At 40.9% G+C, this 11,152-nt stretch overlaps 1 protein-coding gene across 1 annotated transcript in view; it reads right to left on the bottom strand.

Annotated features, from left to right (window-relative positions):
- Positions 1-5,936: 5,936 nt before the first annotated feature.
- The window catches only part of RHOBTB3 (Rho related BTB domain containing 3), a 28,694-nt gene continuing 23,478 nt past the window's right edge, over positions 5,937-11,152 (bottom strand). Inside the window, exon 12 of the mRNA XM_083884135.1 lies at positions 5,937-9,489. Within this exon, the coding sequence (XP_083740261.1) occupies positions 9,374-9,489 (116 nt within the window). The 3' untranslated portion in view covers positions 5,937-9,373. The remainder of the gene's footprint in view (positions 9,490-11,152) is intronic.

Below are 11,152 nucleotides of genomic sequence, written 5' to 3'. Positions count from 1 at the left end.
TAGTGCCCTGGGTGCCAGGTAAACAGAGTTTTTAATCATAAATGCTGATTACACATTCATTAGCTATCCTCACTTACTTGATATATATGTATTGCTTTATTTTAAAAATTTGCACCCTTTATTGGAAGACCTTATGTGGTTCCTTGGGGTCTGTCTTCAGTGTCCTTTTTGGTGGCTGTTCCTTGTCTGCCACTGTGAAGTAAGCACATGTAGTGGTTTCATGTTCACTGAATTTCTGTCTTGCCAAACTTAGTGTAGTGGTTTGAGTGTCTGCTCTTTTTTACCTCTGGGAGATAGGATTTGGGAGAAAAAGGCAAAACAGGCCCCAGCTTAAGGTAAACAGATAATTTATTAACACTAAAGAAAAAGGAAAAAAAAGAAAATAAAAGAAACCTTCAAAACCCTTCTCTTCCTCCCACAAGTGTTCACTTTTCTACAAACAACATAGAGACAAAACCTGTGATTTTCAGTCACTTTCATCATTTAAATATAGTCTTTAATCAATCCGTTACGAGAGGAGCCTCTTAATTTACCATGGAATTTCCCCCACTGACAACCTAGAACAGTTGTCTTGTGGGTGGGTGCAGTGGTGCGGTGCTTCTCTCGGGGCTTTTGCCCACTCTTCCTGGCTACCTCTAGCCCTGTCGCCGCAAGCAGGCACAGTTCTGGATTTTGGATTACAGTTCCGTTCCTGTGGGTTCTTGTCTCAGCAGCAACGTGAACAATGCAAGAAATAAAGGAATGAGACTCTGGTGGGGAACTTCAACTGGGTTTTATTATATCTCTTGTCATCCAGGAGTCAGCCTGCCAAAAGCCTGCTGAACTCGAGGAGTTTCAACTTAAATATGGGGGTGGGGGAGTAGGAAGATTACAGCTTGGAACCAATCCAGAATAGGAAGGGAGTGACCCTGAACTAAAGTGACAACCCATAGAACAAATCAAGAAACAAAGGGGGAAGGAGAACAGGGACCCTACCAATCACTGGGGTTCCTCACCAGAATTTTCTAAACTGCAGGGTGAGGCCTCAAAGTGACAGACAGGACCCAGGTGTCATATAAACAATGATTGATTAATAACAGTAACTGGGGTAAACCATAATGGGGTAAAATATGGAGTACAATGAAAAGAACAATGGAAAACAGTATTAAACAAACAGATGCATACAGGAACCAGGAAAAACCCCAAAACACACCACTACAGGTAGGAACTCTCACACAAACAGCCGTCTGGGGAAACTTGCTTCCATGTGGTCACCCACGGTGGGGCACAAGGGGAAGGGGAAGGGCATTAGAAGGGAGAGAAACCATTGTCCTGGGAGTATGTGAGGGAAATAACTTTTCCTTGAATAAAGAGTTCCAAGAGCCCAGTTAGAGCTGCTGATGGTTGGGCCACTTGCAGGGGAATTGAATTCAGAAAATTTGCTTTTCTCTCCATTAAACCACAAACCTACACTGTACCCTTCTCATTAATACAAACACAGAAACAATGACAGCCTTGGTTGGCAAAAAAAGGAAAACTGTCACTTCCAGACAACTCATCAAGAGCAGTCAATGTTAAACTCCTGCCTTGGGTTCCACAGCCATTTCCCACCTGTTCCCATCCCTGCAGGGCAGGACCAGCATCAGGAGGACCTGTGGCAAGAGGTGGTGACAGTGGCAGGTCCCTATGCCCAGGGCAGAAGGCACAACACCTCTGCTCCTGGCTAGAACAGGGCCACTTGTTCAGGTGGGTCTGGGGCCCCAAAAGGAAGAGAGTCTGTAGCCCCAGAGTTTTCCCCGGCCCACGTGATCATTCGCCACACAGAACTTGGCACACCCCACAACTTTGGGCGCACCAGCCAAAGAAGAACAAATCCCTTCCATTTCCCTCTGCCACGTGGATGGTGGTATCCAATTACCCCAAGGTCCTCACCCTGTTCCTCCTGGCTGCTGCAAAAATTACCCCCATCCTGGCTGGATCCAGCACACAAGATCTGTCTGCCCTGTGGCTCTTGCTTTGACTAAGTGACCTGCATGGCACCTGCCCCGGCAAAAGGGACTTTTATTGACATTCCCTCCTCTACCCCTGCCCCAGCTCCCTTTTTGCCTTCAGAAAACTTTGAACAGAAGTAGCACTTAAGTACCATTTTGCACATACTGAACCGGCAGGAGGGTGGGCCCACATGTCGCTCTTGGCACATGTGCAGCAAGGACAAAGAAAGTTTTTGAGGGGCCTGAGTCTCATGGCATTCACTCATGCAATACGGGCTCTGTTTCTGAGAGGCATGACTAACAGTGGGGCTGTCCAGAGTGGAGAACGGGGATCTCCTGGGCCAGGGAAACCCTGGGGGAGCAGAGACACACAGACACCGGGCGGACACCAAGCGACACCTTCTGCCGGCGCAGAGGCCCCGCAGGACATGCACACTTTGGTGTGAGCTGTCTATGCTTGACTGGCAGTGGCAGGCCTGTGCCACGGCTGGCGCCCTCCGGGCTCTGGCTGTATGGGGTCGAGCCGCAGGCTCAGCTTAGCAGTAGCAGCGGCATCGTCTTCGGCTGCAGTGCCGGCGGTATCTGCGGCAGAGACACGGCCGGGCGCCTCCTCCCCACGCCCCGGCTCCGGGAGCGCCTGCGGCTCCTGCTCCGGCGTCCTCTCCGACCGTGACAGGGCATCATGGTTTTGGATGAGTGCTGTTCTGGGGGGCTGACCTGCTTTTTGGTACAGGTGGCGGGGCAGAGCACATTGTGACAGAACCAAGACCAGCCGTGAGGTCACCATGGAGTATGCAATACATATTTTGCATTCTATTTCTCAAAAATCATTAAATATGCATAAATTGCTTGAGTCTGCACAGTTAGTCTCTGAGGGTCTCGTTGGGGATATTTAGAGAGCCTGAGTGGTCACTGAGCTTTTGGACTTTGGTTGACTTTTCATTGTGGTCTTCCATATAGTAGTCATCTTCATCTTGGTTATCTGAGCTGCACAATATGTTCTTGAACAAACTGCATTGCTCTGACCTGACTTGGGACATAGGTGGTTTCAGAGCTCTCGGTGTTCCCCTAACCACTACTTCCTCCTAAGCTATTTACAACAATCCCCCACTTAGAGACTTTCAAGATTTTTCTTGGAAGTTTAACTTCTAAAACTCTAGTTCTTATCTATGATAATAATATTTATTACAAATATTTGCAAAACATCTCATGAAAAGTGGAGTACTGTGAACTATTACACACAAACACACACACACACAAAAAGAAAAAAAAAGGCAGCAAACTGCAACTCCAACATGGATTATAAATAATTCTTTAAGCTTTTAAAGGTCTGCTAGCCATGAGGAAAGCCAGTCCCATCAAGAGGGGGGACTTTTAGTCTTCTTCCATTCTTAAATTGCTTTTTTGGATTGATGATATTCCAGATTCCTGGATTTCAAATCCATCAGCATTCTTGTAACAAATCCAGCAATTTGTAGCCTTCATGGTTTCCACAAGCTTGATTTTCACATTTAGTAGGTTTTGTCACAGCTTACCTGGCATGACATATCTTTACTTTCATGGCATTTGTTCTAAATAATTCTACATAGCAGAAGAGAAGTCGTATTTTCATTCTTTAATCAGGTGAAGCTTCAAATCCTCTGCTGAATCTATTTTCCCTTCTGGTTCCTTTTGTGTCGGGGCTGGCTTCCCTCAGGGGAGGTGTATCAGTGCACTGATCCTGTGCCTTTTTATTGCTGCAGGAGTGCTCAGGACTACTTGAAATGATCCTTGCCACTTTTCTTTAGGTGCCTTGTTGTTCTGCATACTGACATAGACACAGTCCCCAGGTTGATAAGGATGAACCAGAGCATCCAAAGTCATCAGGGATGGTCAAACCTGTCAAGCGATTGAAGAGATGGGACTTACTGCTTGGATGCAAGAAGTCAATTTTACTGACTTACAGGGCTCAGCTTATATAGCCTTACAGCTTTGAATAGAATATTCTGCTGTTCGTGTTTCTTACCAATGTGCTAAACTACAATCTTTGCAGGTGCAGTTTTTATGGCTACCTAAAAAGAAAATACAACATTCCTTTCCTTCCTCCCTCAAATCTCTGTTTGAATCTCCCATGGCTTTTGGCCTGCCAAGTTCAGAATGTCCAAATCTGTCAAGAGTTCAGCAGTACTGTGAGTCCTGCTTTCTAGCTGTATTCCTACACAAACCAGAAAGCTGTGCAAAGATGAGAGCACTTTTCCCAAAGATAATACATAGGGACTTCACTTATTCTTTTCTATCACATGACTTTCTCCTGAAAGGATTTTAACTTGGTAATGTCTTCCCCAGAGAATTTCCTATGGCCTCACTTTTTCTTTAGAAGCCACTTGAATTCTGCTTCTCAGTAGTGCAAAGGGAAGCACTCGTGGCCACTTGTGTGTGGTTTCCTGGCCAATTTTACTCCTTTCTGGTTTTAGACTCTGATTTGTTCTCTCAATCTTGCCACTGTGGTGCGACCTCCATGGGCTTGTAGGTCCCATTCAGCTGGGAGTGTTTTGCATAGATTTTGTACAGTTTTGGGAAATAGGAATATCTATCTGATTACATTCCAAACAGGATCCCTAACCTGAGTGTTATTACTTGAGGTGCTTCTTTAGCTTCATTGGTGTGACAAGGAAAAGCCTCTGGCCATGCAGAAAATGTTTCTACTAAACCTAATACCTGTGTCCTTCTTGTTGAGGTAACTCAGAAAAATCTCTTTGGCATTAATCTCTTGCATTACTTCCCTTTTTTGCGATCGCTAATGCCAGTCTTTTGTAAAACTGTGCATTGCTATGTAAGCAGATTTCACATTTGGTAACTATATTTGTCACAATCCCAGTCAGCCTAACACTAAGTACTTGCCTTTTCAAATTATCTACTATACTTTCAATACCCCAATGAGTTCCTTTATGTTTGTCTTCTACAATTTATCTCATTATTGCTTGAGTCTAACTTGTTGATTTGTTGCTACCCAGCACCCTTCAGGATTCAATCAGGAATTAAAAGGTTCTGGCCGTTGATTGTCTTCATCATGGTATTCTGTGACTGATTTGAAAAGGTTTATGACTAAGGAAAAAATTGCCAACAAGATGCTTTTTCCTGCCACCTCTCTAGCAGTTTTGTCTGCTACTCAGTTTCTGATGTTGACTCATGAACTGGTGAGCTTTGCTGTGCATTATTGCTACTTTGGCAGGGAACTGGACACTCCCAAAGCTTTCCATACTTGATTGAAGATACTGATTCCTTGCAGAAGGATTGAGGAACATAGCAGGGTTAACACCACGTCTTTTGTTCTAGGAGTACCAACTGTTACTTTAAGATTCTGCTCAGGGATAACCAGTGACCTCCTTTTTGCACTAAACCAGACACAACCATGTCCAGGACATAAAGTGACTTTTTTTCCCCATTAGTTTTCAAGCCTATTCTATCATTCAGGACTGTGGTGGCTCCTGCTCTGAGGTGCACTGGCCATCCCTCGAGTACATTGTTTAGTTGTTTCTTGAGAAATACACTCTTTTCCAATGGGTTCTTTCCTATATTCCCAGCCTTTGAGCTAAATATGGAGCTATGTGCAAGGCAAAGGCACTCATGTATGGACAGTGCAAAGGGTTCGGTCAGTTCTGGTAACCCTAGAGCGGGTGTTGTCATCAATGACTTTATAAGATATCAAAAGGCTGTTGGACATTTAGGAGTCCAGTGTAACAACTCCTTGGATTCCTCTGATGTTTCATACAAAGGCTTTTCCAATGGTCCATAACTGGGGATCCATAATCAACACCATGCATCAAACCCAATCCAATGGCAATATCCAAGCCAGTACGGTTCTATGATTCCAATAAACTACAAAAAATACCTCCATTGTAACACTCAGGTATGCTACTATGTATCCATAATAATCACATGAGACTGAATAGAGATTTTTTTATTATTATTATTTTGGATCAAAATTTTATGTATTCAATCTAAAAATGTGTCATTTAGTCAGGGTACACTAAAAGAAAGACATAAAAGGGTTTCAGGACATGCCTAATAAAATAGTTATTCTTTTTTCTAACAGCTTTGTTGTTTGTTTGTTTGGTTTTTTTTCAAATCAAACACACCATGGCCTAAGGACAATAGCAAAGATTTTTCTGACTATCATATGGAAAATTTTACTAGTGCAAAAAGCTTTTGTTAAAGTCTCTGTAAAGCTTAGGGCTAGTTTGGGATAAGAACACACATATATAAGACAGCAAAACTTAAGGATGTAATCCATTATTCAAAAATTTTTTTCTAAAAGGTAATTTTGAGAGTTAGCTCTAACGAAGGACTCAGGAGTTGCATCTCTACTTAAACTTAAGCCTAAATATATAATTTCAAATGCTATAGGTACTGCCTAGGAGCATCCAAATTCACCACTGACTTCCTTCCTTGATCCCAATGCTGTGAGTGCCAGGGGAGTTTGGGAGGTGTTGGAACCAGTGGAAGCATTCCAGAAACATTTTATTTTTTTCAAAACCACTTCCTAAATAACTTTTTTTTTTTTCAATTTTTCCTGATTTTTACTTCATGCCATAGTATGAGGTGGGGGGTTTATATCATAGCAGCTTTTACTTTATGCCATACACAGTTATCAATAAATAACCAATTTCAGTATGCCCTAATTCTTGACTATCTGTGATGGATACAGTGATAAAGTCTCCACTAAAACTGGCTAAGAATGGCAACTCAGAAAGCATCATTATCTACTTTCAGTCATGTTTCTAAATGCTAAAAGTATCCGGTTTAAAAACAGCTTTAAGATACATACATTTCTACAGAAAATCATCTTAGAGAATGAAAATAAGAATTTTTAGTAAGATTTATTCTAAGAATTAAAAATTATCAGATGGTTTATGTCTGCAAGTACAGCACATCTGCACCTGATACGGGCAGCATTATGGAGACACAGAGTAAAATGGAAACTTGATTTATTGTCTGAATAATAGTAAGCATTAATCTCTGAATATACAGTAAGTATTTTTATACTGCCTGACTTCTCTTTATAAAACCTATGGCTATCACAGACTAAAATGCATAATAGCAAAATGTTTCTCTGATTTGGATATAAAGTGTTTATATTTCCATTAAGCCTGTTTTTAAATACCTATGAAACACTTAGAAAATTAAAACCAGTACTTTTTATGTGTTATCTATTCATAAATCATGGGCATCAGACTAACTTCTAGTGAAAAAACTGGGAAAGCTTTTAAAATATTAAAAATGCAGGACTACATTTACTTAGATTAACATTCACAAAGCTTTTGTGTCACTTTTGCATAGGATGTCAGCATTTAATCCCCACTTTTGATAATTGAGCTGGCTTCTGGTAGAAGCACCCAAGGTTGCTATGAGATGTCTAGACAAGCTGTAATTTAGTAGTATGCACAAATTTTTCCATGACTTTAAGCTTCAAAAACCTTACAGTTTTATTCATATCTATCCAGTAATTTAATTTTTGCCTAAGATTTGATAACTATATAACAATTAGAAATACTTTTTTCATGTGTAAGTTCCATACATATTACTTTCTTACTATTTTTTTGATTAATAATTTCAGTTTGTTTTAATGATCGTGAAAAAGCAACGTAATGCTCTATATTTTAGACTCCCTATATGCAAGACATAGATAAGTATATTAATCTTTTAAAGATCTTTAGGACCTGCAGATGCAGAGTTAAAAAAAAAAATAAATCATTCTTGCATAAAACTAACCTTGGAATTTTGAGTCTGCAGCAGCCAGCTGAGTTACAAACTCTTTTTTATTTTGTGTATATACAAAAATAGAGAAGGAAACACCCATTGAAGCTTTGCAAAGGATCACCAGAAAAAAAATCTCTATGACTCTAGAATGGAATTTGAAAATAACAATTTCCCTATAAAACTGTATTGAAAAATATAGCAATTATTATACCTTAAAAAAAAAATCAGCTCCAACAATTTGTTTTTCCACCTTCTTCTCACAAGTGCAGTTTCCAGGTATATTTGACGTGGTAGAAATGCCACAGTCTCAGGCTACATACCAAATTACAAAGGCAGATGAAAAAGCAGAATTGAAAGTACAAGAATGATAATGAGGCATTTAGTTCCTTGATTAGATTTTGCTTCTACCTATGCTCAGGTAACAGCTGGGTTCATTTCAGCATAGCATATACTATGTGCACAAAAGTCAGCAGCATGATTTGGTCAGGAAAATGCTAAATAGCATCTGCAAGGATCATACCAGTCATAATACTCTGTTTTTTTCTCTTGTATCTCAGAAAGAATCCACGGCTAGGTTTGTCTCACACGGTGAGACACGGTGTACTTATGAGCACACAATGATAAGTAAATTTGAACTAAGTCCCTGCTGGGGAAGTTTGAGCTTGAAGTCCCAGCAAAAAAGCTAACATCCCTGTCAGCACTGGAAAATCTGTGAGGATCATCTTCTCTATAACCAGCACATCTAACATTTATGCTGCCAGCTATTGTGGGGACCTATGATTACAAGACACAGTTTTCCAAAAAAGTCACTTTTGCTGGTGAGTTTTTTTGCTCAGACCCCATGAAGGGCTGCTGATCCCTCTGCCTTCCTTCTCTGTCCATCAGTACCATACAGATATGCTTTGAGAATATGTAGTTTTCCCTCTCTTTATTTCTCATGGGGAAAAATACAGTATGACCACACTAATAAAGGTGTTCTGCAGATTGTTAAAATAGGCTTTCTTTGCCTACTTACTGGCAGGAAAATATTATGTCATTTTTTAGATATTTGGGAGGCACTAGAGAATACAGTGATGCATAGTCATTCCTCTGGAATTAAAATATCTACTCATAGGGTTGTAAAAGAACTACAGGCTTTCTCTGAAGTAATAAATTAATAGTGACCTCAATGCTTCTTAAGCTTACCCTTTATATTATGAACTAATAAATACTGCAGAAAATTTTTGCTTCCTGAAGTATACAAAGAACTTATGACCTGGTTTCTCAGCTTCCCTGCACTGCTACTGTACTGTACTGCAATTCTTCTATTACACACAGATTTACAAAACCAGTCTATTTTCAGCAGATTCAGCTTAGCAAATAACCATGAAAAACAATAAAAGAAAAAAAATGAAATTAGAAGGGGGAAAAGATGCCAATTGTGGCACTGTCCTGTAATACATTTAATCTCCATGAATATGAAGTCCTTGTGCTTAAAATAAATCTTCAACATACATTTCTTAATGCTTCAAAAATTAGAGTGATTTCCTAGCAAAACCAAGAATGTCTGTAATTTCCAGAGGAGATCAGCATCAGGTTTCATTCTTGACACAGTTTTTATATTCTATATAATCCCCAATCCGAAATTTTGCAGTTGAGATGCACTTTGTGTGTATTCAGTCTTTTTACATTACTGTGCAGTGGCATTTCTGAGAGTGGATATAGTTCCTGTAATCAGCAAGCTGCTTCAGGTACAAGTTTGAAGGCCATCGGTGCATCTCTACAAAATTGCGCTCTTCCACTAGAAAAATAAATAAAGGAATTAAATGTAATATATAGACATAGAACACATGGGCACAGGCATCAAAAAGTCCTTTAAAATAGATTTTAAAACATTAAGGATATAAATACAAGTACAAAAGTAAAGATAAGTGCTGCCTGTTTTGCATTGAACTCTGCTATGGAACAGATGTAAGAATTACTACACAATGTTTCCTTGTTACTAAGTTAGTAATAAACAAGTTTTGTAAAAATGAATACAATATTCATTAAGGACATCAGTGAGATATTCCTAAAGATGACCATACTTTATTCCTAGAGAATAGCTATATGTGGTATGCAAAGATTTTTCTATGCTGCAGAAATATAAAGCAGGATATAACAATGCCTGTGCCAGTAATTTGTCTCAAGATCAGTACAGAAAAAAAGGTGAAGAGTGCAGCTGAGAATTCGGCAAGATGTTTTTCTCCTGTTGCATGTGGTTTTTATCACCAACAAAGTCATATAAGTGTATTTTACCCATATTACTTAGATGAATTCCTCTCTGCTTTTGCAGAAATATGCATTTTTATCCCCTTAACCCCTCTATTCCAGTGTCAGCTTGCAGCCATTTTTCTTGGTTTCTTAAAGGCCTTAGACCAAACCACAGCAGAGAGGCCTGCAGCCTGGGGAGCCTGAGGGCAGGCAAACTGCAGTCCACTGGGCACAAGGCAGGGCTTCATTCTTCAGGGGAATAATCCCCATATCAAATCTGATTTCCTCTATGGCAAGGCAACCATCTAGTTGATGAGAAGCCAGTTGATGTAATGTTTTTGGATGTCAGTAAAGCTTTTGATACTGTTTCTCTCAGGATCCTTTTCGACAAAAGGTACAGGCCACAGCTGGATAAACACATCATGTGAAGGGTGAGCAACTGGCTCACAGGTCAAGCACAAAATGTTAAAATGACTGGAGTGACATCAGACTGGTAACCTATCACTAGCAGGGTTCCAAAGGCTCCCATCCTTGGCCCTGTGCTCTTCAATATCTTCAACATAAATGACCTGGATGGAGGACTGGAAAGGACACTGAGCAAGTTTGCAGATGCTGCAAATTTGGGGAGAGCTATTAACTTCCTCAAAGGCAGAAAAGCCCTACAGAGAGGCCTCAATGAATTAGAAGACTGGCTGATCACCAACCATAGGAAGTTCAAAAAGGGAAATTGCCAGACTCTGCACCTGGGATGGGGCAACCCTGGATGTGTGGACAGACTGAGGAATAAGTTGTTGGAGAGCAGTGCCCTGGAAAGAGACCTGGGGGTTCTGGTTGATGGCAAGTTAGACATGAGCCAGCAGTGCCCTGGCAGCCAGAAGAGACATCCCTGTCCCTGGGAGGCACCAGGCCCAGCATCACCAGACAGGCAAGGGAGGAGACTATCCTGCTCTTCTGTCCACTGGGATGGAACTGCCTCAAGTCCTGGGGCAGACTGGGGCACTGCATTATAAGAATGATATTAAACTATTAGAGACTGTCCTAAGGAGGACAGTAAAGGACCTTGAGTGGGAGCTTTGTGAGGAACATCTGAGGGGACTTGGTCTGTTCAGCCTGGAGGAGACTGAGGGGAGACCTCAGTGAAGTCTGCAACTTCCTTGTGAGAGGAAGAAGAGGGGCAGAGGGGAAAAGGAGGGACGGACACTGATCTTTTC

The sequence above is a fragment of the Zosterops lateralis genome (assembly GCF_965231275.1).
Source record: "Zosterops lateralis genome assembly, chromosome: Z".
Lineage (NCBI taxonomy): Eukaryota > Metazoa > Chordata > Aves > Passeriformes > Zosteropidae > Zosterops > Zosterops lateralis.
The sequence above is the reverse complement of the archived record's forward strand: the minus strand, read 5'-3'. Positions and strand labels throughout refer to the sequence as shown.